The following is a 27,873-nucleotide window of genomic DNA, read 5'->3' as shown; positions in this document are numbered from 1 at the left end:
ATCTTCAGTAAATTACCACACACATATACACATATACACACATGTATATCACCTGAGCCAGCAAAGGTAAGCAATAGGGAGGAGGTATTGGGGTGGGAGAAAGGTGGGGAGCAGGGCAGGCCCTACTATGGAGCAGAGTGGGGCAATTGCCTCAGGCTGCACTTTTGAAGAGGTGGCACTTTGTTGCCCCAAGCAGTAGCATATCTAAAAGGTGGTGGTCTGCCCCGGGTGCCACTCATCAGGGGGTGATTGGGGAGGCAGAGGTGGCACAGGCAGGGTGATTGGGGGGCAGAAGTGGCACAGGCAGGCTGTTTCAGGGGCAGACTTGGCACAGACCAGCTGTTTTGGGGCAGAGGCCTACCAGTTGACATACAGCTAAAAATTTGTAAAACAAATATTCCAACATTTTTTTGTGCATGTGTGTGTTTGTGAGGCGGGTGTCACATACAGGATCCGCCCCAGGTGCCAAATACTCTAGGTATGCCCCTGTGGCATCGCCACCCCGGACCTGTTGGTTGATAGAATGGTGGAAATAGAATGGTCTGACTAATTCGTTCATTTACCAAACGATCAGTTGAATGCTACAAGAACAAAATTATGGGCAATAGTAAGTTGGAGCCTTTAAAATATTACAAGCCCCACACAGCGGCTGATGCCAAAATTATAACATTGGATTCAGAGAGCAGAAACATGTTAAAGCAGACTGCTACAGAAGTATAAGAAAGCCCTGCTCTTGTGCTTTTACAATGACATGTAGGCACTCGCTGGCCCAGATAACACACCGCGGACTTCCCGACATAGATGGCAGCGGACGGGTTAATAATAAGGGGTGGAAGGCTCGGCCGAGTAACCTCCCCCCGCCTCGTGACGTCACCGTGTTCCGTATACCTCCCAGGCGCTGTCCGCACACACGGAGTGCTGAGCCATGTCTGCCAGCCCGGGGTACGGCGATGATAAAGGGGGGAGCCTTGGAGAACCCGAATACGGGCAGGACCCGGCGAGCGGGGGCATCTTCAGCAGCGACTACAAGAGGTACGGTGTGTTCAGATACTCGCACTGTGTTTGCGGCTGTCACATATAGCGACGATGGCCGTCTCTTTACTAGAGGACGGATGAGCCCGTGTATGGATGCGTTATATGCTGCACTCTCGCGGGGAATCCCATCCCCCCCCCCGGAGATTTGTGCGGGGCTATTGTTGGCTGGTGAGAGAGAGATGGTGGGGGAGGAGCAGAGGGGGGTGAAAGGATGGGAGATCTCCATTCACATTCAACCTGGATGGGGGTCACCTGGTATTTGCATCCATCCAAAAAGGCCTTTGTCTGATGCACACACTGCACTGCAGCGCTTAGAAGAATATCCTGGAGAAAGGCTTATTCTCCGCTTAATTCATGTCTGAGTTTGGTTGATGATATAAAAGAATGTACGTCTTGTGTTTTATTTTAGTTTATTTTTTACTGTGGCTGACAAAAGTAAGCTCTATGCCCCTGTGTAACGCCGGCTTAAACCAGCAAAATTCTTTTTTACTGGTTGGACTATGGACTTCCAAGGGCTGGCTCGGCCTTTCTTACAGGAGAAATGTACCATGAATGGCCCATCATAATGCATAATAAGTTCATTGTATTAACACACACATGCGCAGATTGATGAGTAAGACTCAGGCTTGTGCTGTGCAACTGGCCAGCTTGGCCACCTCCAGTCTATATAGGCTTCCACATGGGCCATGCCAATCTGCACAGGGGTCGGCACCAGCATTCCTCATGGTGGACATTTACTGGGGTCCGTGGGGGACAATTTAATGATGTTCTATGGACCTTCACAAACCTTGCCATGGACACTGGTTTCCTTGCACGGACACTTTGTCTATCTCTGATCCTGTGTTAGTATATGTACCTTAATGCCCCGGTAGTAGCAAAGTACACAATCTGCTCATACAAAAAAGAATCTCACTGCAGATAAGAACCATTCGGCCCATTTAGTCTGCTCCAAGATGGTCTGATGCTCTACTAACTGTGCTGTCAGGGCACCAGAGAACATTGTGGTAACATGGATGCCTGGCCCTCTTGACACAGAGTACCAACATTTAAGGAAGTATATTATTATTATTTATTGTTTTCTATAGCGCTGTACCGTGCTGTGTTTTTATAGATACATTTGATTTTTTACAATGTATATGTCAAATTTATAGCTTGATGTAGACACTATCACACAGACATTTGTGGATGACAGATCCACTTTAATTAACAGTGAAATGCATTATATATATGAATTATTGACAGTAGGTTGGGCTGCTTTAAAGGCCGAGCAAACTGCAGATTTGAGGTCATTCAAAGAAACTTTTCAAGTAAACATAAAGCAAATGAATCTTCCAAAAATGCTTTAATAGTAATCTCCTTTGACCTTTAGCCAAGAGATGATCTTTGCCGAATCATACAGACTGTGTTTGTGATTATGTCAGATTTCAGTGGGACCACAATCCAGTAAGCCCACAGTATTGAAATATGCATACAGAATCTATTACATGGAGTAGTGTATATTGACCTAGGCCAACACAAATCACTGGTATTTGGCCCTATTGACCAACCAGGCTCCACTGAATCCTGCTGCTCAATAGGCTAGGAGACTTGTAAAAGGCTAGGAGACCTGTAAAAACCTAGCCTGCCTTTTTACACTATAGAGTTCTGTGTCTGGCCTTTACAGCCTCCATAGTGTATTGTACCCTGGGCCACACATCCTTCTGAAGTGCTGGGATATGAGATCATACCCCCCAGCTACGTTTAGGGGGATATGTCCGGGGTACGAGGCCCAGGGCAGGATAATTTATATAAGCTGTATAAATTTAAAGGAGAGATGTATACAAGGTATCCATGTCAAAATGTGAGGCTACTCTGTAATCTTTTTTTGTTACTGTTTCAATGTTTGCATCTTTAAACAACTACAAGATGTTTATATTACTAGAAACAAAAATAATGCGTAGATCCCCCTGTTTACCGTTACAAATGGCATGCTGTGCTCAGCGACATATTTATCTTCTGTGCTGTCCTAGGCCTGACCCAGGGCAGCACCCACAACCAACCCCTCACAAGTATCATCTTTACTGGTAAGCTCCAATATGACGTTGTTGCGCTTCTTAAGGACGTGCGATGTCATGGAGCATGTGCCATGGAGCATGTGCCGGCTAAGCCCAATCTTCTATAATGTAAACGGGCCATTTGGAGAGATCAGAAGTTATCAGATCGTGTTCATCCAAAAGTAATTACATTCTACCTGTTTCTGATACTCTACTACCTGATCTGATACTCTACTTGATATGCTATTACAGTCTTCTGCTTGTATTCTGTTGTAGTATCGGCTATTGGAGATAAGCTGTATCCCCAATTAATGGAACTTAACAACTGCCTATATGTATTAGCATCGTCTTAACACACCATTGTCTGATTTCTAATGAAATGTTACAAAAGACTTACGGAATTTTAGATATTGTGGTGCCTTAAAGCATTTATTACAGATCTCTTTAAAGACCTTACCGGCATGGCAGACTGTTTCTCATAAAATCACATTGCAGGGAACAAGGAGGTCACGGACTTTATTCATTTTATGAATACAGTAAAGGTATAATGTTGTAGCGGTGTGCCCCAAGTCAGCACTGAAGAGTGTATATATCACATGCACAGAACACACTGTTAGAACGCATCTTTACCCCTGAAAATAGCTGAGGGGGAAAATGCATTTAGGGGGAACCAAACAGCAATTGTTTATAGTAAAGTGCATATCTTGGCCGGAGTGTACCTTGAAATTACAACTATCTATGTAACATAAGAGTACATTTACTCTCTTAGTCAAAGTATATCACTGACAAATCAACCATGAACGGCTGCGATGCCTCAAGCAGGGCCAGTCTTAGTGCGGTTTGAGTGAGAGTATTGTGTTGAGTAAGTATGGCATCTAATAGGGATACAATGGAAGCCTTCACAATGTGTATTTAGCATGCAAAATATATCTATGTTTAAGTTGGCATTCTATATTGATGACATGCCAAGTGGATGATATTTGGTCTAGGACTATCCCTGGCTCGAGACCATGGAAAGAAGCAGTAAATTTTACAACATGCATAAACACTGCTTTTTCACAGGTGACAGCATTACCATGACATGTCCACAAGAGGGTACAATTGCACAGATAGAGTTTTTGTTGTGGATGAATCTTCGTTTTCAGATTTTATCAAAACTCGTAATGTCTTTATATTTTAGATCTTTACTCAAATAGGACCCCTGCTCACCTCAACCAGTCAGTCAAGTAACAATCAGACAAAAGGGAGGGAATCTCATGCTGCCATGGATAGCCAGGAAATATCATTTATTTAAATAAAAAAGAAATATGTTTTATTAAAATATTACCGTCATAAACTTGAAAATGTTAAACATTTGACAGTCTTTTTGCTAAGCAATTTGTGTTGGTGAAGCATAGATGGAATGCTTCACTGTGACTAGACCTCCCTGGAAGAACCTTTCACTCAAGAAAAAGTAGGCCATGTGGGAATGGGCTCAGAGAATTCAAATGGAGGGGGCATCAAAAGATCCATCAGTCCTGTATATGTGTATAAGCAAGGCAAGGACAGAAAGGACAGATGGTGCAGAATGTAAACTGATTTGTATAATTTAAAATCCATGCTATTTTTCAAGGTGTGTTTTTACACGCACCCAGTTGAAATTATAGGTGTATGTGACATTTGAATTAGAATGTTTTGTTTTGTACACTTCAGTGGGCCAAGGTTAATAAAACCAGTGATCTGTGTATTGGAAAGAATATGTGTATTGATCATTTATATGGAGAAATGACACATATTTGTATTCAGGTTGCAGATGTAAGGTAACAGATTGTTGCAGAATCTTGTAATGCCTCTTTTATTGGACTAACAGTTTTTGTAATGACAGGCCTTTGGGGATCTTCCCTTTATAAACTCAAAAGCATTTCTGACCATAAAATCTGATAATCCCACAGGCTAAATCTCACAAGAATGTGTCCTGATACTGGATGATGTTTGAAAACAGGAGTTAAAACATCTGCTCTGTTGTTTAAACCCCTTTTTTTCAAACACCCCCAGTATCAGGACACATACTTGTGAGAAGTAACTTGTGTGTTTCACTTTCCAAATCAGAAATGTGTTTCACTTGATAAAGGGAAGACTCCCGAAAGATTGTCATTACAAAATACTGTTAGTCCAATAAAAAGGAATTACAAGTGTCACGAACGCACCCTACTCCAACAGTGTGTGTGACTTGGTTCTGGTGGTAAAAGGGTTAAAATTCACTATCTGTCTGCCCTAGACCGGAAATAGTGATAAAAATTAACTATAATGATATAACTAATATCATAACGCTGCCACCACCAAGACAATTTATAAATGGGGTGCCTTGGTCCCCCCAAACGAATTAGACTAAAAACCCACACAATATACTTTAACTAATTCTGTGATTTCAAATTACCAATAAATTGGTCTAATCCGGTAACGTGAACTTAATAAAGGAATATTTATTATGAAATAAAAATAGTCACAGTGCATACAAAAAATATGATAGATTATTTACACCAAACAGATAAAATAAAAAGAAGAAATTACAGAAAACCTAACTACTCACTTGAATGGTAAAGTAACAGTTTTTCTGTCCGTAGTGCTCCGGCAAGGAAAGATGGCGACTTACTCAAAATTAGATCTTGGTCCCTAGTAAGCACACTGACCAATTTCCTGACATTAACTTTATACCTTTTCCAGTTCATCTCGAGTTTCCAAGCCGGCCCAGAGGTGGTATAACCTGAGGGAAAGTGTACCTAAAGTAACCATAAGTGACCGTCCCCTGATTGTGGAAACATATCAGTCAAAATAACTTATTTTCATTTTATCGTCCCTCCTGTGCTCGCCACAGCAATAATTCTTGCATTTATGATTTTCTTGTAAATTATGAAGTCCGAAGATATGTCATACTTGCTACTTATGACTGAATATCACAGACTTCACAATTCCTTCCAAACAGTTTAAGTTGTGCATATTGTGCATATTTGTATTCTTTTTGTAGGCTGTGCTTTCCCCGTTCTAGATATGCACAAAAGAAGGTGTGATTATGAATCTATGGGTTATTATTGATGTATGTGTTGGATATGACCCTGGAAGAAATGGTTTCCTGACTGCTAGTGGTCACTTAGCATATCAAAGAATCCAGTATCTATGAAGGGATACAGGCATATGGTGGATTGCTCAGCAAGTAGACGTAGAGCATATCTGGGAACTCTCCGGGTCTGACCCGGAGATTGCCAGGTGAAGCACCGCTTCTCTGGTTCAAGACCCGAATCCTCCGGGTTGCGGGGTATTGACACGCCCTGCTCCCCGCCCATTTACGCTTGAAATAGGAGTGTTTCCAGCAGACATCAGCGAGAATGCCCCTGACGTAAGCGGGAAAGCCCTGACGTCAGGGGACCTCATCTCGACGTCAGGGGACCGCCCACCGACGTCAGTGGGACCGCCCACCAACATCATGGGACAGTCCTGGCCGCGTCCTGCAAGGGAAGGCTCCGGGTAGCCGGAGGCCAAAAGAGGCACCTCCTCTGTAACATTTCACACCTTGCAGAAGGCTCCTATTGGAGTCCCAGCTTCAAAAGACAAATTCATACTATAAGACCTTTTGGCACCACATGCCTATACAATCGAATTAACCCCTCTCATGCTGAAATTTGCCCATACCATCTCTACCAGGTAGCAAGTCTATGTATGCACTACACAAGTTGGCGTGACAACAAGATTCAGCGACATTCTGTTGCCTTGCATCTACATTACTGGACTAATACGGCTACTCCTAACTACGTATTCGGGTTGCAAGAATTGCATTGCTGTGTTTACTAGAAAAGGAATGAAAAGTTTGTTTGTACTGGGTATAGGATTTTTGTGTGAGAATGTGAGTATAAGAATGAGATGGAGTGTATACCAGGCAGAGAAGGAGGTGTGTACATGGGTGGGAGAGAGAGAGAGAGATAAAGGAAGAGGATGCAGAATCTGTACCACATCATGAAGGCTGAGTCATGTTCACTGAGAGAGAAGTGTGTATGTGGGAGGGGTGCTAGAAGCCAGAGGAGGAGGGAGACCTGCAAACGTGGCTGATTAGGCAGTGTGCATACTGCATAGGGGCGAGAAAACGAAGAAATTCATTAGAATGAAAAGGTAGACTAGGAAAGGAAAAGAGGATAAAAAATAACTGGAGGGTCAAAAATGAGAAAGAACTGAAGAGAGAAGGCAAACAGAAAAAAAGGGAGTGGGCAGAAGTGCAAAGAGAGGCTTTGAGTAAATAGAAGGCAGCTTTAAATGGATGGGAGTGTTGAGGGAAAAGGAGATGAAAGGGTAAATAAGAGGTGAGGAATTCACGAGGCAGAAGTGGACAGTAGGGAGGAGAAAAGGAAATAAGATACAAGAAGGAGAAGAGATGTGGAAGGGAGGGATATGGAACATGAGCCTCAGTATAAAAGGTGCCTTTTTAGTACAGTTGCTCTGTATTCACGGACAGAGGCAGAGGAGGACCTTCACACCAGTAAATCATTAAACCTCCACATTGGCAAGGACTCCTTTATCAGAGAAGAGTTTGTCATGCCTCTGAAGTTTCCATCTGCTCTTTCCTCTGGGTGTACACCGTGATGTAGGTTAACAGAGAGACCCATAACTGAAAACCTATTGATCGGTCTGAATACCAGAGAACTTTATTGCCTTTCTCAAGTATATGTTCCTCACTCGGCAAGTCACCTTTTGCAGCAAAGGCTATCAGTAAGTGGAATTGTTTTTGAACATTGGGGCATTCTCTAAGACGTGTCTGTTACAACCGTGGACATCAGTTCCAGAGACTTCTATTGACCAGATTGGCATTTGTATAGAATTTGCCGGTGAATACAAATATTACTTTAACCTTAACCTGTTATCGATCCCAGTTGAGATCTTTCCCGCTGTGCAACTGATAGCAACAGGCATCAACCTGAAAACCTGAAAGTGCTGTCTGTCATAGTCATCTGATGACACTGATCACATCAGGTATCGTATGAGCATTACCCTCAAGTACCTTTCATTAGGCGCTGTGACATGTATGCTTTCTTCAATACCTTTGATCGCATTGAGCATCACTAGGAGGAAGTACTGCTGACAATAAGAGGTAGCTGATCATTACCTGCCTCTGATCACACAGGAATTTTACTTTGGGTATATTTACTGGATACATTGTGAATTTGCTCAAGAATCTTTCGCTGAACCCATTACTGTATCCCGTCCAAACCCTTCAGTCATGAAGCCCATGCAAAGACTTTTGCAGCTGCCAGTGACAGCAGTAAATATGGTGAAGAACCACAGATCTGAGGAGGCCAAGAGCCCTGTTCTTACACAGGATGGTGGAATGCAAACCTTCTATAATGCCCTACAAGCAGATGAGTTGCGGCTGCTCAAATCTCCTGACATGGAACCCAGTGTGGAAAACAGCGGATCTATTTCCACCAGCCAGCCTGTGCGGTATGATGGGAGAGCACACACGTTGTTGTATATCGGGTCAATCTGCATTAAGTAGAGGAACAGCATAGCTGTACATGCATACACAGGAGCAATAGTGATAACAAACATTTTAGGAAAAGATCATCCTGTGTATGGTGTACATGGCCCATGTATATGAAAAATGTATTTTTATTATTTGTAAATGTTTATACTGTGGCTTGCTTCTAACCGCTCACTTTGGAATCTGTTCACTAAATAGGGAGTTTCTAAGTGAGTAGAACATTTAAAATTGACAACTTAACTATGTATTATGAAGGGCTTCTATACTGTCTTTCATGCAAGTTGGACAGAACTGGTATAATGTATATTTTAATCAGAGATAATACTTTACACATAAACTTTGCACTTTGCAGGAGATCCTTGACAGAGATGTACCTAAATAATATAAAACATGCTGACTTAATCCCCCGTTTAGGGATTATACTGCTCCGCCTCGCATCCACCTCTGTAGAATTGTGTGAGCACGATATAACCCCAAAACAGGTATCATTTAAAGAATTCTTTCAACTCTTATTAAGCAAATGACATTATACATCTCTTTCTCTTGAGATTCTATATGTCTATGACAAGTCTTTTTGTCGCTTTTGGAAAAGAGTCCGTATGTGTACAGGACGTGAAGGCAGTTTGGGCATTGAAGTGGAAAGTAAACAGGGATGATGACAAGGGTGGTGCACAAACAAAGCCCTCAGCATCCGTCCTATGTGGAACTTCTTTCTGAGACAAAACAGCTCTGGACAGACATTCTGTCGAACAGGCAATGAGTACTGATTCAGCAATAAGAGTCATTGATTGTTTGGGAAACACTTTACCTTCTTGTTGGGCTGTCTCCCAGATGGCGTTTTAGTAGGGGTCACTTAAAATGTAACCAATGACCAGTATTAATCTTATGTAAGGGGTAAGATGGCTAATAGTTTTCCCATACAAACGTGGCAGTCATATCGTTTGGGTGTTTGTTTCATTCATGGATTTGTTGCAGGTTAGTTCAGAGGGTTTCATCTCCCTGGCTTCTTTACGAAGGGCTCAACCAATTAAGCTTTTCTTACAAGAGCCAAGTTAGCCCTTGTTGCAAAGTAAAGTCTGCAAGGTTTACGGCACAGATTTAATAATAAAGTTGCGAACGCACCTGCAAATTCCCAGTTTAGTAAATAAACCTAGAGTAGGGCAGGTATCTCGGGGCTTTTGGTCTCACTCAGCTCTCCCTTTTTGGAGAACAATCATTGGGCCGTGTTCCCTTGGCCACTTTTAAGATCCGGGCCTGTTGCCTTGTTCTCAATTTTCACTGGTTTAATGTGTTTTTTTTACCTCTTATTCACATATTTAAATATATATATTTTACATACTTTTATTTACTTAAAGTAACATTGCCAATAATGCATCTGTAGCACAGAGTGATCTGTTGTCTGGTTTTCAATTTTTCTAGTTTATATGTTTTTTCCTGTGTTTTTTTTATATTCACGGTAACCACATTTTCATGTACCACTTTAGCAACACATGGTGTATTCATTCGTAATATACCTTTATTTAACTGTTTGGGGCTTGGATCTTTGCTCACACTATATTTCTAAGTAAAGAGATACTTAGCATTATTATGCAGACCTGTGCAGTGGGTATTAGTGATGCGTACACAGTGTGACTTGTGGGAAAATTAAAACGGGTTGCTGTGGTTACCAACTGAGGCCTTGCAATCAGAGACCAGTAATAAATATTTCACAGGCTAGTGTCAAGTTCTGAGGTAGCAGGAACATGACAACTAACACTATTGTTTATAGAATAAGGGTCATTGAGTGAGGACGTTAAACGAAGGACTTTAAAAGGACTTTTTAGCCATCAAATGCACTCTACTGTAATGCATGTGATATATATTTACCACCATCAGCTTCAGTCTGGGCTCGGCACATGCTGCAGGCAAAGGTCTATTGAGACTAATCAATAGGAGTGCTTTTCTGGCACTGGTTGGCACACTGTTGGCAGTGAGGTGTTTTAGCCTAGCATGGTAGATCCAGGTGGGCAGCAGTCCCATTGCTTCAAAACAGGCACACAAAGCGCCTATAAGACAAAAGTGCCGGGATATGAGGTCATATCCCAGTGCTCCGCGATGAGGCTGGGGGCAATGGTGGGGGCAGTACGAGGAGCTGCTCTGGATCAGGCCTTGGCCAGTGCTCCAGGTAAACGTGTCCCTGGCTATTGGTACAGCAGAAAAATATTCAATACAGTTCTGTTTTATGTGTTTTATGAAAACAAGATCCACAAATCGGCATTTACAATATTTAATCTGAAGTTAGGAAACATTCTAAAACACAATCATATTAAATCTATGGTTTTAGGGTGGCAGAAAAAAAGCAGACCTAAAATTAGGGACAGTGACTTTGACAGTTTTCAGTGGTGGAAGATTTATAACAGTGGTCCTTTAATTCACTTCATTGTAAGAGAGTCTTTTGAACATTCCAAAGAAAAAATGAAATGAACTGACTAGTGGAAGTGAATGATGATACATGTCAGGCACACAGGTACTAGAGGACAGACACCAACATCCAGATGTGGGGATTTAAGCAAGTGGTGTAGGGTATTCCTTCATTGGATTGAGAATGTTTTGGTTTATTTATTTAAAGAAAAAAATAATACAAACCTTTGAATAGGGTAGCAGAACTAGGGATAGTGCTGTTGTAGCGCTGAACAATATTATCAATTTTAATCATGTTTTTTAATGACTATTTGTGTGTTTCCATTGTCTGTCTGCTTTCTTTAGGCACAGGAGAAAGCCAATTGTTTCCTTTTTGATTTTTTTGTAGGCATGATGACTTGAAGGAGATGCTGGACAGCAATAAGGATTCCCTGAAGCTGGAAGCCATGAAAAGGATTGTAGCTGTATGATCTTCTTTCTTCCATTGTAGCTCCTTAGATCATGATGTTGTGATTGCCCTTTCTGTGACCTTACATAATGTAAACCATCTGTCTCTTTTGTTCTTCAATTAACAGATGATTGCTAGAGGAAAGAATACATCAGACCTTTTCCCAGCTGTTGTGAAGAATGTGGCGTGCAAGAATATCGAGGTGTGACAAAAATACATGGTCATCTTACAACCTTTTCCACATACAAAACCCCAGGTTACAATAAGGCGCAAAGACAAGTTACATGATGCATATTAAGAAATTAAGTTTGCGTTCCTTTCAACAACAAAAAAACCCAGCAAGATTGTGGTGATATCATCAATTGGCACCAATGCTGAAACCCTGCTTGTGCCATAATGGTTTACAGTTGGTAGAGCAAAGTCTGAATTCCTTGTAGATACTTCTTAAGCATTGTAAAATTGCACAGACTGACCTGTTTAAAACATATTGCTTCTAACGTTCTTTTCTTCTTCTCCTCCCGCTCCATAGGTGAAGAAATTGGTTTATGTCTACTTGGTCCGATATGCTGAGGAGCAACAGGACCTAGCACTGTTGTCAATATCCACCTTTCAGCGAGGATTAAAGGTCAGATCACTCACCCATGTTACACTTGAAACCATATAAAACTATACTTATTTATCTGTGTTATTATCTGCCTAAAGTGCTGCATACAATGGAAAGTCTCTGTCTAATCAGTTACATCCCGACAGGGGTAGATTAAAGCTTATATACAAAATGTGATACTGATGCATGGTCTGAGGAGGCCTTATTACCATAGCATCCAATGAGGTAGTCACTTTGGTGAGAAGTCCACTTTTCAAACTTTGCACCAGAATCACTTATCATACATAATCGTAATGTGTATACAAATGGTCAACAATAAAAACATAATATAAATGTATCTTCAATAAATTGATAGGTGTTCAAATAGGTATGTACAAGATATGAGACTCGACTGTTCTGGTGTGTATGTTTTCAAGACGTTGTGGAAGTAGCAGTAAATTAGAAGAGGAAAGAAATTAAATCAGCCCTGTTTGAAACATTTGGGTTTTCTAAATTTTCAGCCAGTAAAAAGAATGATTCAATTTTAAATCATGATTGTTGACTAGAAAAGCTGCGGTTGAATGAAAACTAAATGGGGTAACATAAATTGAAACAGTAACTATTTGGATTACTATTTTACTCTTCTCTACATTTCTTTTAATGGTGTACTGTAAATGCATTTAGATCATGCACATAATAAAGCTCATGTGCCGCAGCATGCAGAGTTGATAGGGCCATATATGTTTATCATCAACGCACAGATAGACTGAAAAGGGCAGAAGAACATATACTGTATGAAGATAAAAAGAAGCAGAAAATAGTTAACAGAAGCAGCAATGCTCTCTGAGGAGTGATTGACAATTTTCACATATGTTTTGGCTATATGGATTTTCTCCTGGCAAATATGCAACCATTTATTTTCAATATATATAAAATACCAGACCAGCAGGCCCCCACACCGATCACACTGTTTCAAGGTATGAAAAATCACACAGTGAGTAATGTGTTTACTACATGGTGGTCTTACAAACAAACTTATATGTCAAGTACAAACATGAGCAAAACCCAAGCTCAGGCTTAAATATGGTGGTTTGTTGTTATAGCACACAGTAAAAAGCAGACTAATTTATTCAACTGCTTGACTCCCTTCATACCAAATAAATGAGTTGTTTTGGGAAATGACTCTTAAATAAATACCTCAAATATCCAGAGCACCTCCAACCATTATTATTATTATTATATTTTATTTATATAGCGCCAACAGTTTACGCAGCACTTAATACAATACATAAATTCAAGGGGTATGACAAGACGAGAATTGACAGACTAAGACAAACCGATTCATTAGATTGGCTCCCAAGCTTACAATCTTGAGGGAATGGGGTGACAAACATAAGGCACAGAGAAAGGGCAAGAGGTAGTCAGGTGGTTGTATCAATGACAAGGAGGTTCTAGCAGCTAAGATGGTATGCTTCTCTGAAGAAGTGAGTTTTGGGATGTTTCTTGAATGTTGGGAGGGAGGGTAAATGCTGAAGGTTCCTTAGGAGTAGATTCCAGAGATATGGGGCAGCTCGAGTGAAATCTTGTAGACGGGAAAAGGAAGAGGTGATAAGTGAGGAGGAGAGCCTTAGCCCATGGGAAGAACGTAGGGATCGAGATGAACCAGAAGAAAATGCAGATAGTTTTAACTAATCTCCAGATAGTAAGCTCAATTGAGAAGTTCACTTTGTTTCTGTAAGTTGAATTGTTATGTTATATGCTACTTGATATGTACTGTTCACCTGAAACTGCCTATGGCAGTTTGGATGTATGGGGTTAACTGTGAACAAAAGTTAACTTTTCAGGAGTGTTAAAAAAGAGGTAAATTGTGTGGCCAAGATTTTACGGTTCTTAACCAATGTTATACATCCTAAAATGAATGCGAGCACTTTATAGATTGTGGTCAGCAAAATTAGGTGTATTCTGGAAAACATAGCCAATATGGGAACCTTAATGAAATGAGATGCTACTGATTCTCACACTCAAACATAAGTCTCACCATCAAGCTGTTTTTATCGGTTCACACCATAAATTCTCCTTTCTGGGTATTAAACACATTATAAACCCATTCCCACTGTACAATGTTACAGGCTTGTTCTTTTATTATATGACTTTATAGGACCCCAACCAGCTGATTCGTGCCAGTGCCCTGCGTGTTCTTTCCAGTATTCGTGTACCAATTATTGTGCCAATCATGATGTTGGCAATAAAGGAGGCAGCTTCTGACATGTCGCCCTATGTCAGAAAGACGGCAGCACACGCTATACCTAAACTGTACAGGTAATATCTCTGCATGTACACTGTCTATGTTAGGGGGATATTTCCTTAAACCAGGATTGCTTACAAAAAATGTATACTCCCTGTCTACATTTAAATCTTGTCCTGCATATTGAATTGTTTTTATTCCTGGTTAAGGGGAGCGTCTGGTAAAGTCTGTGGATAAGTGTGCTTCAGAACCGAAACTCAGCATGGAGAATTAAACTGTGAATGTTATGTCATAGTTGGTCATTTACATTATACAATTAGTCTTATACTCAGTTTATTGTTATTATTTTGTTTATGACATGCTGAGGCAGCCTCCGGCACCTTACAAGAGGCCTTTTTCACCTTCATTTGATTGCCTCTTACATTTCCTTTTTCTGTCTCTCTCTGTCATTCTCTCTTTCCTATCAACTTTAGTTGCCCCATCATTCATATGTTTTTTTTCTCATTACAGCCTGGACTCAGACCAGAAGGACCAGCTCATTGAGGTGATAGAGAAACTTCTATCGGATAAAACTACAGTGAGTGCTGCCTGGGATTTTTATACAAAATGCAATTTATTTTCATGTATTCATGGGAACGTGGGTAATATATAAAAAGTATTCTTATCACCAAGCTACCAGCAAAATGTTCCTGCTTGTTGAACTGTCCCATTGGTTGTTGTGGCGATAAGATCATTTTCCAGGATTTGAGTTGTCTATGAGTATCTAGATTTACCCACAGTCATTATATGAAACCACTCTTTCTTTCTTGTAGCTTGTAGCAGGCAGTGTAGTGATGGCATTTGAGGAGGTCTGTCCTGAACGAATTGATCTGATCCATAAGAATTATCGCAAGCTGTGTAACCTGCTTATTGATGTGGAGGAGTGGGGACAGGTGGTGATTATTAACATGCTGACACGTTATGCTCGCACACAGTTCCTGAACCCCAACCAAAATGTGAGTGCTTCACAGCGTCTGATTAAGTGTATTATTAGGTATCCTCCTATATGTTTTACTTTTTTATTCTGTTAGTTTTATCATTTTTCTTTTGCGCTTTCTACTACACATCTTCCCTTTCAAGCCATAGTACATTCCTCACTCTCTTCTGATTCTTCCCTTTCTCTGTACATTTTCAGCCCAGACTTTATGCTGCTTATTTATTTTTATTTATCCTCACTATTTTATCTCCTTTACTTCACACATCTTTTTGGTATAGCTTTCTCCTTAAAGATAACCTATGGGATTACTAATATTGCTACAGTATTGTTTATACTCTCTTCCTTACAGTCCTTTCTTGTCTTGTCCTCACTGCCCATGATACCATTATTCAGGGCCATAACGTCCATGGGGCAAGAGGGGCAGCTGCCTCAGGCACTGCAAGGTGCTTTGGAGACTCCAGCACCAATGCCCCCTTCATCCCCTTTCTCTTCCAGAAGCTGATGGGACATACGTCCCAAGATCCCTACCATTGTGTGTTACATCTTCAATAATATAAGATTTTATGTTATTTATGGCAGGAGTCTCTCCTTGAGGAGAACCCAGAAAAAGCTTTCTATGGCTCTGACGATGATGAAGGAAGCAAAGAAGAAAAATCAGAGCCATCTGCCCTAGTGAAACGCAAACCATATGTCATGGATCCTGATCACCGTCTCCTTCTACGCAACACCAAGCCGCTCCTACAAAGTCGCAATGCTGCGGTAAGTTATTTCCATTCTCTGATCATCACAAGACTGGGGTCTTCAGAAACTGAGAGAGCACGGCATGGGTCACCTTCTTGTGTTTATGGCTGCATGCCCTTAAGTAGCTGTTGGTTTGTGAATTTATTCCACAGAGAAAATTAAAAGGTTGTTTGCCATGGCCAACTTAATTGTGCTTAATCTTGTCTGCCTATAAAGGCACCTTCCTTATACTAACAACTAACCTTATGCACACTGGCAAGTTTCCGTTTGCAGTAATGTCCACCACAGTAGATTTTGTCGTATGTTTATACAGAATGTGGTATTCTCCATCATCTCTCCTCAGGTGGTTATGGCCGTGGCTCAATTATATTTCCACCTGGCACCAAAAGCTGAGGTTGGGGTAATAGCAAAGCCCTTGGTAAGATTGATGCGGAGTCACAGGTAGGAGAACTTGCACCAAGCATCATAATTGTGTTTGACTGCTGTTGTGTTGGTGTGGAATGAAAATGTGACAAAAAAAACTTCACAGCTATGACACTATTTAATCCTACCAGTTTTTCTGGTTTATAAATGTTACTATCTTACCTTGTTTGTATCTCCTAAATCTATTTCCCTCTAGTGAGGTGCAGTATGTGGTCCTTCAGAATGTGGCTACTATGTCTATCAAGAGAAGGGTAAGTGTTTTATCACTAAAGCTGCAAATTTGCCACCTATTTTAAGAGATTCATGTGCACTATAACTCCTGATATGAGAGACCGTGCAGCTATATATCACTAGACTGGTGTGTGTGTGTATATATATATATATATATATATATATATATATATATATATGTATAACATATTGATTTTTGCAGGGGATGTTTGAACCATACTTAAAAAGTTTCTACATACGATCCACTGATCCAACACAGATTAAGATTCTAAAGGTAACAGTATGTGCATATTTGCTATTTGTATTTTTGTATTTTAAAAAGCCTGACTTCTGTGGTATGTACGTATTATCAAATTGTTTGCCCATACAGGATTTCCTAGGGCAACATTTCATGTCTTTATTCGGACATGGAAAAAGCTTTACATGTGCGTTCATGTATGGTCCAAAGTTTATGGTGACATGTATACAATAATGTCCACCCTAGGATCATACCTCTCCAACAGCTGTGAGCAAACTGTTATTTTAACATTTAACAATGCTAAATGATTTTTGCTTACAATAATTTTGAAATTAATCAGTATGTTTGAAACATAGAAAGATTCATTTGACGACAGATAAGAACCAAACCTTAATCAGTCCCTGATCTCGTCTTAGATTCAGGATAGTCATGGCCTGTCCCTGTCCACAATAATTTTGAGTGCAACTTGAGATTCTGAACATTCAAAATCAATGCAGACTTTGTCATAAAAACTCATAATTACCTGATAATATCCTTATATTAAAAAATACAGTGCATTTTGCAGAGGCATAACACAATGGCTCCAAAGGCTTCTTGGTGCATTAGTAGGCCCTTTGATCTTTATCTGCTGTTAAAGACGTACCGTAATTGTGTTTGTTAACCACTGGCTCTTATTTTGAGCTCATATCTTGAGCTCTTTAATATAGCTGCACATAAGTGAGCACTAATGTCAAACATTCAATAACACGTTCAAAGAAACAGCCATACATACATAAATGGTGAAGGTCTTGCAGGGGAGCAGAATTTTAGCAGAATTTAGCAGAATTTTAAATACAGCACCTGTATACAATGAGGCTACTGATGCATAGTTTTTGGCTGTGGTCCTAGAAGGTTAGCTCTTCATGCCTAATGCCTAATGTCTAATGCCTTATTTCCTCCTCCTCTATAGTTGGAAGTCCTAACAAATCTGGCCAATGAAACCAACATTTCTACAATTCTGAGAGAGTTCCAGGTAATTGTTGTTGGGGGGAAAATGTTACATGTGAAGTGTATTTTTTAAAATAACTTTCTCTCAAAGTATATTTTGCATGTATGTTTTTCTTTATGTATTTACTTATTTACATATTTTATGTAACAAAATGGGGCATTTAAAATAAATCAGCATTTTGTATGGTCCATCATGAGACACCGGATCTGTAGGTGTTAAGTATTTTTGTATGTATTTTCTTTGAGATGTCATGTTTATATGCTGATATGTTCCTGTGATGTTGATTATTTTGAAAAATATATATTAAAAAATAAATAAATAAATAAATAAAAGTCGTACATGCAGGAGGTTCTGTTATTTGAAAATAAATGTGTTGTGACACAATGCTTCTAGCAAACTTGGTCTTTCCTCATGTAAAATTAACTAAATGAGGGAAATGAGGTGAAATTAAATATATTTTTAGTATTATCAGGTGTCATTGCTCACCCAATCTGAAACTCCAGCAGTTAAATGTTTGGACTATTGGTAGTCAACCTGGTCATCTCATGCAGGTTTTCATATGAACTTGAATTAAACTGCAGCTTTCCTGCGATGTAGTGGTTAGTGGTTTTATGTAAATGTAAAATTCTTACATCCTTAGACTTACATCCGGAGCATGGATAAAGATTTTGTGGCTGCCACTATACAAGCTATTGGACGATGTGCTACCAACATTGGTAAAGTCCGTGATACCTGCCTTAATGGGCTTGTGCAGCTGCTTTCAAATCGAGATGGTAAGAAAGAAGGGATCGGCAACCAGATACATAGTGTCAAAGACAAGCTGCAGGCTGATGTTAACCAGTAGTTACCTTCAAGTAGTTTCCTTGAGTTCTATAGAAGTGCCCACCCTGCATAGTGTACATTTTACACTAAGATGTGTCTTAGAATACACACGAGAGCTGCATGCATCTACTTGTCATGTCTTATGCTTTATTATATTCCTTTGCAGAACTTGTGGTTGCAGAGTCAGTGGTGGTAATCAAAAAGCTGTTACAAATGCAGCCGGCACAGCACAGCGAGATTATTAAACATATGGCCAAGCTAACTGACAACATTCAGGTACCTTGGGTTAGGTTAGCCTTAACTTATTTAACTAAAACAAATGTAGCTTTGGGATTATGGGGAACTGTGATTTTGGGTTTCTTACGATGCATTGATTGACTCATGTCAGGACTGTCACTTACTTTGTGTTTCCAGAATCCTAAATAATGTCTGTGTCTTGTTTGGCTGCAGACATCATACTGATATTTCATAAAGTCTTTCTTCTCACTTGGTTGCATGTTAGGTGCCCATGGCTCGTGCCAGCATTCTGTGGTTGATTGGAGAGTACTGTGAACATGTTCCCAAAATTGCTCCTGATGTTCTGAGGAAGATGGCCAAATCCTTTACCAATGAAGAAGACATTGTTAAACTCCAGACTATCAATCTGGCTGCTAAATTGTATCTGACCAACTCTAAGCAGGTTTGTAAACGTTGTGTATGGAGTGCAGATGTACATTGCCAGCCACTGTCATCACTGATTTAAAATCAGTTTCTAACATGAGCACACCTACATATATACTGGTCATTACCCTATGCTGCTTTAGCAGCATAAATGAAAACTGTAAAAAATTGATTGATACCAAATGTCATAGTGACATTATTGTGCAGTACTAATGAAGCGTAGCATTCGTATGACGTTGTGTGACCCCATGGCCAGTCCAGCTGTAGATATCAGTGGCAGCCAACCCTATGAAGCAGGCTTTCAGACCGCAAACAAAATTAACTACCATAATACAAAACTTTAATAAATGTTTTATTCTCATGTTAGACAAAGCTCCTTACTCAATATGTTCTAAACTTGGCCAAGTATGATCAGAACTATGACATCAGAGATCGCACAAGATTCATTCGCCAGCTGATCGTACCTACAGAGAAGAGTGGAGCTCTGAGCAAGCATGCCAAGAAGCTGTTCCTGGCACAGAAACCGGCACCCATACTTGAGTCCTCATTCAAAGGTAATCTTGCAACACAGACATGAAGAATAAAAAAAAAATCAGTAAACCAATACAGGAAGAAATATTTAAAAAAAGTAAAAAAGAACAGAAAAGAAACAAGGCAAAATATTAAGTCTATGGAAATAAGGGAAAACAGTAGGAGATGTGCTCAGTTTTGCTCTTACCTCTACAGATCGTGATCACTTTCAACTGGGCTCCTTATCTCACCTGTTGAATGCCAAAGCTGTTGGGTACCAGGAGTTACCAGACTGGCCCGAGGAGGCTCCTGATCCATCCGTGCGGAACGTGGAGGTGAAGGAAGCTGTGCGTGCTGTAACATGAGTATATGGGGATGTGGGAAGTACCCACAGCTGTTTCTGGCTAAACCTCCCCTGCTGTGCCAAGCTCTGCTTCTTTCTGAAAAATATACTAATTTGTTTCTTGCTTTGCTTCCTGCTCTTGGCCTCTGACTTTGCGTGAGATGGTGCTTCTGCTAACCCGTGGACCCCTCTCTGTCTGCCTGTCTGTGTTAAACTATGACAATTTATAACACACTTATTTTTTCAGAACTTAAATACTTATGTGAATCATTGTTTTAATGATTTATCACAAGATATTACTGCTCACAAATATAAAGTGTGCCAAGTGCCCGCAGTCATTAGAAGTGTGTAATACATCTTTGTGCCCCATCATATTTCTATAACAAGATAGTAGCCACCAGTACTGACCTTAGTAAAAGTTATAAAGCAACTGTTTATCACCTTCAATGCAGGAGGAGGAAGACACTGCACCCAGGGAAAGTCACATCGGTCTCCTGGGAGAATGGAAAGAGGTGTCTGTGTGTGCAGTGCTCACTCTGTGTGCAGTGCTATAGGCAAATTCTTTGTGTGTCCTATCAGCCACTAGTATCTATAAAAATGTTATACTATGGGACTGGGAGTAAATATTTCAAAGTATACTACTTTCTTCTTACTACATCCATAAAACATTCTTTAGTGCTCTAAACAACGCCTTCCCCTGTTGCTTCTGTGCCTTCCCTTATAGCACTTTCCATTACTCCTGCTGTAATATAAGCCTGCAATTCACCAACCTGCTCTTACATTTTGATGTAAATTATGTATATTAGATGAGAGCAGGGATATATATATATATATATATATATATATATATATATATATACTTATATAGCCTTATACTACATGCTTAGAAGTGTAAAAAAAATCATCACATCACAAATAAAACTGCAATGACGTAACAAGGTTGGTACACTTCTCACAGTACAGTATGTCATCCGCTATTTCACGGAGCAGATGTTTAGTTATTGGTAAGTCATTTCTGTGAGTTAGGGTCAGTGACTAGGCAAGATGCTATTTCATTAATATCTGCGGGATATAGACTTTCAACTTATCGTTACAGGTACCAGAATGGACAAAGTGTCCAAGCAGAGAAAAGAGGAAGGAGAGGGAGGAAAAACCGTTTTACTCGGATTCGGAAGGGGAATCAGGAGCAACAGAGTCTGCAGACAGTGGTAAGGGGCTCAACAAGTACTAATGCTGACAAGGGCAGTAATACTGTATATTATACTCTAATGAGTGGGTGGTAGATAAGTGGACCAGCCTCCCAGCAAAAGTGGTAGAGAATAACACAGTAAGGGAATTGATACATACATTGGATAGACATATGCCAATGCTTAATCTAATATAAGACCAAAGACTGGTTAAGGTTTGACTCTTTACAGCAGGAAGGGACAGACCTAATGCTTCTTAATCCGCCATCAAACAATCTGCCATTGAACATAACACTGGGCATTATTTTGCTTCAGATGAAAGCTGCCCATGTACATGTACTGCAACATGCTGCCTTATGCATAATATTAAGGATTAAATCTACAAGGTGTCCTAGATACAGAGACTGCTGCTGCACCTCTATCCCTTCAAATAAAACCATATTTGTGGGTGAATCATATAGAAGACTGGGTGATATATGCTGGAAAATGAATGCAATGTGGCCAAATGAGTGAACCTGGTTAGAAATGGATGGGTCTACTAAAAAGTGGGACTGTGGCCAACGTGTAGTGTGCATGCACATAGTGCTGCAGCAACGGATAAAGGCATATGCACTATACTACACCTGTAAATGTGTCATGTTATATGTTAGTGCCCTTGGCCAGAATGCAAGTACAGTGCATGACACTGCCTGTAGTTTGATTGTAGAAATACCCTGGTTCTTCCCCATCCATTATCTTTTCCATTTGCCACAGAGCCTGAATCGGTAAGTGAGTCTGGCAGTGGTGGAAGCAGCAGTGGTAGTGCATCGGGCTCAGACAGCGAAGAGGAAGAGGAGAGCGAGGAAGAGGAAGAGTCTGAGAAAGATGAGAAGAAAAGAGAGATTAAGAGGGCACCACGCAGTGAGGGCAGGTAAGCAAATGTGTGAGTGGGGAAATTGAAAGAAATATAAAATCCAATGTAGTGGTAGCAAGGATGTAATGTTAAAAGAGCAAGTGTGGACTAATGATTGGCCTTAAGGGACAGCTTGGCGTGTACCCCTGTTGTGTGTGTATGGGGAGATATTTGCTAAAAGAAGTACGCGCGTGCTAGGAAACAAACTTCAAAATAAAACCACTGCATTAAATATTTAATTTTTTTTAAAAAAGGAGGAAGAACTGAAAGGCAGTGGGGGAGAGCTGGGGGTTTATAGTGAATTTCGAACAAGTTAGTACCGAATTGAAAAGTTAATAGAGAAAGCATTTAAATAACAGCGAGAGGACTGGTTCATTCGACAGTGATGAAAGTGATCGGGAGCAGAAGGTAACCGCCAAGGGTAAGAAAACTACTGCCAAGGCGTCTCAGAAGTCAGCATCAGAGGAAGGGAGCAGCTCAGAAAGCAGTGACTCTGAGACCGAATCTTCTTCAGAGGAAGATGATGAAGAAGAAGAAGAGAAGGAGGAACCACAGCCTGAGCCAAAGAAGAAGAAGAGTGTAAGTCTACCAGAATGCATAGCGCCTGCTGTAAAACTTGGTGAAGGAGGGATCATGGTCTGGGGCTGCTTTTCAGAATTTGGGCTAGGCTCCTTTATTCCAGTGAAGTGTAATGTTAATGCTACAGCACACAAAACATTTAGACAATTGTACGCTTCCAACTTTGGGGAAGGCCCTTTCCTGTAACAATTTGACTGTGCACCTGTGCACAAGAAGGTCCATAAGGCATGGTTTGAAGAATTTGGTGTGAAGGAACTCGAGTGGCCTGCAGAGCCCTGACCTTAACGCCACCTTTGGGATGAATTGAAACGCCTTCTTATCCAACATCAGTGTCTGACTTCACAAATGTTGTTTTGGCACAAATTCCTACAGGCAATCTCCAAAATCTTGTAGAAAGCCCTTCAGGGAAGAGTGGAGGCTGTTATAGCTGCAAATGAGGTCAACTCTATAAAATGTCCATAGTCTTAAAATGAGATGTCCAACAATCTCATATTGCTGTGATGGTCAGGTGTCCATATACTTTTGGCCACTTACCTACTTTTCTGCTGTAAAGTCAATCAAAAGCAAACATTGGCATGCAATGTAAAGGCCACATAAAAAGTGCCATAGTAGAGACATATCTCCGTGTAGGAATTTACTTACAATGTTCCACATACTTCAGAAATATCTGCGTTATAGGGTAAACATGTCATCAAAGAGCCCAAGGCCAAGCAATTCCTCCATCTCTTCTACAATTATCTTAATGGAACAAATTCCATACCATTGAAAGCATTTTTTTTTGAATAGCCATCAGTTAGCAAACCTGCGGTGAAAATAGCCAAGGAGTCCAAGGAGATGTCATTACTGGATCTGGATGATTGTAAGTAAATAACTATATGCCCTCATTCACTTTCTGAATTTCTGTTGTAATAATCCAGCATGCTTTATTCCTCATGGATGAGTTACAGGGAGATGTGATTAAAAGAATTCCAATCTAAGGGCTGCATTAGGTTTGGCACGTCTAGTTGTTAGGACATTTAGGTAATACTTGGGATGCATGTAAACTGATGATCTATATGCAATTCCCAGTAGGACAGTGTTTATTATGTTGTAGTTAAGGGTTTAGGAGTACTCTAGAAAATATTATTAGGGCCTCATCCTGCTAGCAATTCTTTGCCTTGTACCCCCAAATGTTCTGTTAAATTTCGGTCCTGCTTCATAGGATTGTTTGCTTACTTCTAATTGTGTGAATAAGTATTAATAACATAGTAACACTAGGGGCATGGCCCTCTTACTATGCTCTCTTAATGTAAGAAACTGAAAATTCTTAATAATGGTATTTTATAATATTTATATTTAGTATTTATTGGAATTTGAGAGCCTTAACTTGCTACATTTTGCTTTTGAATCCTGCAGAATTGAAAACTATTGCTTTCAATTACTTAAGTTTGAAAATAGACTAGTAATAACTATTCTCCCATAGATGTAGAGTAAAACGCTGTAGAGTTCAGATTCCCCAAGGATCCTGTCACGTCCTCGGTTAAAATGACCATTCACGTAACATTTAATCTGTTCTGTTCTTGGAATGATCAAATTGTCCTACCACGCACCTGTTTTTCAGTTTCTGTACCTTCTGCCCCTCTGGTGACTCCAGGGAACATGGTGTCAGCCAGTCTGGCGACTGATCTGGAAGGACTCTCACTGACAGACACGTCTCTGACCCCCTCGGTGAGACAAGAGAAGCTAATTGAGGCATAAAAGGGGCATGTCGCAAAGGGATTTGCATATATGTACATTGGAGGGGCTGTCTATGTTCACTGTGTTAAGGGAAGAAATACATTTCCTCCCTGCAAAAACAGCATGGTTGTGAACAATGGATAATGTAATACATTTTATGACTACTCCCCAGATTACTGATTTTAGGGTACGGCAGGATATTGTTACAGATGAGTTAAGCAATACTTTCCTGCACCATATATTGGGTATATGGGCTTTGTTCCTGCTGCATCACTGGAATTCTGTTAGCGTTAAGTTATGACGTAAACATTAGCAAAATGAATTATAGTCAACAAGTTGACTTGTCTTATATTGTCATTTTTGAACTAGGCTACCAGTCCAATTTTCTCCTCTGGCCGAACATTTGAGCTGCTGCATCGCATGACAGGGGAGGGTCTGTCTGTGGAATATATGTTCGCCCGTCAACCCTTTGCACCAGATAACCGTATGGTGGCAGTGCAAATTCAGATTTCCAACAACACAGAAAGTGAAGTGAAAAATATCCATATCAAAGAGCCCAAATTACTCTCAGGCATGAGAATACAAGAGTTTCCTGAGATAGGTAAAAGCATGATGATCTACAATACATATTTTAATGAATCTTACTGTTGCACAATCTGCCGCTTTATTCTTGTGCGGTTTCCTTGCTTTGAACTGCTCTCTTCATTGATCTCTAAAAACCCATCTTCCTTAGAGAGCCTACCTGCTGGAGAAAGTACTACAGTAATAATGGGCATTGACTTCTGTGATTCTACACAGGCTGCCAACTTCCAGCTCTGGTAAGTGGCAATCTTTCTAGCTCAAGCAATGAGTGGGCACATTTTCAAATTAGGCAGGTTTCCGGCACAGGCCTTATAAACATATACCTTTAATACCCAGCTGAAGAGTTGCATGAATACTACTGAGTATATGTTATTTTGCAGCACTCATACCCGACAGTTCTACGTGACCATCCAGCCACCTGTGGGAGAGCTAATGGAGCCAGTCTTCATGAGTGAGAACGAGTTCAGGCGAGAGCAGGGTAAGTGACTGGGTTTGCTGAACTAGGATTTGGTATAAAATGACGTGCGGGGGTACAGTGATGAAGTAAAGCAAAGGTAGAGATCATACACGCTTACACATTATTCATTGTGTAATTGATTAATATCTTTGACAGTAAAAATGGATTCTTGCATACATTTATGATGCATATACAAGATATAAAGATGGAATAATCATGGCTTTCTGTAACTCAGGTAAACTTACGGGTATGAATGAGATCACAGAGAAGTTGTCACTGTCTGGAAAATGTCATAGTGACCATGTCATTGTCCAGCGAGTCATGTCTACTGCTAATATGAACCGTGTGCCATGTGGAGCGGATAAAGAATTCAGGTAAAGTGCCTTGTGTTGACTTCAAAACATGGTTAACTCTGGTTTGCATCATTTGTTTCTTTTTAACACATATATAATAATTGACAACACGTTTATTTTGAAAATACTGAATCATTGGAGAAGCGCCTACCCATCAATTCTACTGGCCATTGCTTTCCACAAATAGCAACAAAATATATTTTTTATATATCACTGCTCTCCTTACACTGCTGAATACTTATGTTATCAGACTTGTCTGTTTTACTAAGCACAGTATGGTAGTGAAAGCAGCTAGAGCTATTAACCAATTCGAAGGAGTATTATTATTGTATAGCCAACATAGCATGATTGCCAAAAATGGTTTAATATTAAAGTTAGGATTTAATGTTCTAGGTCACAATCTACTTTTGTAAATGTGTTTGTAAATGTTATAACAAATCATATGCATATACCTTGTCATTGAATGGCTCACTTGTTAATTTGCTGTTAAACAGTGACACAGACTTTCCAGTGGCAAAACCAGTCTGTCTAAGGTAGCATAAGCATGGTGTGTTTTAGAGTGATCTTCATCAATGTTCAACTGTGTTACATACAACTGACTTTCTCTCTGAACGATGTGTGCTCTTTTTTTAATATTTGTTTTGCTTTTTCGATATGTAACCCGTGTCCATAGATACAGGATAGCAAAATAGAATTGTAAGATACAAAACAAGTTTACGTGAAAGAAAAACTATATGAATCTAATGAGAGCACCTAATCCAACTGAGCTGAAACATATTAAAAACACATTTCACGCTATCTAACTAGAATCGAAGACAGTAATGGAGGCCACACTAAACTAGGTTTAAACTGCTTGTTTAAGAGATATGGGATATGGAGCTAATGCTGCCACCTACTGGGCAACTACTGATAAGCCTCCAGCGTGCCAAATATACAGTATGGAGCTGTCGTTTTGACACTCAAACACCACGGTGGTTTTAGTAAGTTAATTATTTTTCAATATTGACAGTGTTATTGTCATCTTATGCCCCTGACATCCCCTCTAAGAAAATAATGCATATTAAAGTGAAAGCATTTTCCATACATGCATAGTGCATCCAAGCCGGCGCTGGAGCTGACTGGAGGTGAGGATATCACGTGAATGGCCGAACGCATCACCTGCATAGTATTTATATGGGGGGGGGCAGGGAAAATGCCATGCATATAGAGAATTCTGCAGAATCCTTCTCTGCATTTGCAAAATGAACACAAACATTTAAAGGGACCACTTTAATGCAATGATATGCATTAAAGTGGCCCTTTAGTAACCAATAAGGTGATCAACTCCAAATAAATTAATTTAAAGCTACTCTCCAACCTTCACATGCACTTTAATGCATATGATAGGTGTGGGGTTTTAGCAGAGGCAGGTGTTTACTAAGTAGTTTAATATACATTCTTCTTTGGGGAGGATGTTTGGGGCAGTAGTTTGTCCACTTTACATAATACCATACTCAACATGTGATAACTTATTTTCTTTCTGTAGGTTTGCTGCCAAGACAGTGACTACTGGAACCCTTGTGCTTGTCACCTTGACTTTGAAGGACAACAGTTTAGCAACATTGATCATCAACAGTGAGAAGATGGTAATAGGGACCATGTTAGCTAAAGATATTGTTCAGGCATTGACACCATGATGTTGAAAACACTACACACAGTAATACAAGGTACTTTAACACTGGGACACAGGGGCTTGTAGTAGGCTATATAATTGATAAACCATGATTAGATGAACCCTCCTATAGACAATAACTGATTTTAAGGTAAATATCACTAATACAAGCTTCCTCTCCATTGTAAGTGGGATTGATTTGTGAGGTCTGTAAACACATTATGCATACTGGATAACATGGCCTTATATCACTAGGCACAGAGTCTACCACCCTTCA

The 27,873-nt window shown here is 40.1% G+C and overlaps 2 protein-coding genes across 5 annotated transcripts in view; both read left to right on the top strand.

Annotated features, from left to right (window-relative positions):
- The window catches only part of RBPMS2 (RNA binding protein, mRNA processing factor 2), a 76,220-nt gene extending 56,103 nt beyond the window's left edge, over positions 1 to 20,117 (top strand). Inside the window, exon 8 of the mRNA XM_053464771.1 lies at positions 20,107 to 20,117. The gene's annotated coding sequence lies outside the window, so the exon portion shown is untranslated. The remainder of the gene's footprint in view (positions 1 to 20,106) is intronic.
- AP3B2 (adaptor related protein complex 3 subunit beta 2) lies at positions 886 to 27,873 on the top strand. Of its 4 annotated transcripts, none has more exons than XM_053464738.1 (27): positions 886 to 1,032; positions 11,360 to 11,435; positions 11,547 to 11,621; positions 11,949 to 12,044; positions 14,161 to 14,321; positions 14,758 to 14,824; positions 15,060 to 15,242; positions 15,803 to 15,982; positions 16,308 to 16,405; positions 16,584 to 16,638; positions 16,821 to 16,892; positions 17,806 to 17,868; positions 18,485 to 18,617; positions 18,833 to 18,942; positions 19,169 to 19,345; positions 19,694 to 19,880; positions 20,053 to 20,171; positions 21,276 to 21,387; positions 22,120 to 22,276; positions 22,642 to 22,837; positions 23,624 to 23,696; positions 24,438 to 24,544; positions 24,923 to 25,154; positions 25,287 to 25,371; positions 25,516 to 25,613; positions 25,828 to 25,966; positions 27,471 to 27,873. In XM_053464738.1, exons 1-27 carry the CDS (start codon positions 926 to 928, stop codon positions 27,619 to 27,621), a joined length of 3,309 nt encoding a protein of 1,102 aa, XP_053320713.1. In that variant the 5' UTR covers positions 886 to 925; the 3' UTR covers positions 27,622 to 27,873. The 4 variants fall into 4 exon arrangements, with proteins under 4 accessions (XP_053320713.1, XP_053320712.1, XP_053320710.1 ...); XM_053464737.1 differs by having other exon boundaries at positions 20,053 to 20,183; XM_053464735.1 differs by lacking the exon at positions 886 to 1,032 and adding an exon at positions 8,179 to 8,531 and having other exon boundaries at positions 20,053 to 20,183.

Source organism: Spea bombifrons, chromosome 4 (assembly GCF_027358695.1).
Source record: "Spea bombifrons isolate aSpeBom1 chromosome 4, aSpeBom1.2.pri, whole genome shotgun sequence".
Taxonomy (NCBI): Eukaryota; Metazoa; Chordata; class Amphibia; order Anura; family Pelobatidae; genus Spea; species Spea bombifrons.
This window is presented reverse-complemented; position numbering and strand designations above follow the sequence as displayed.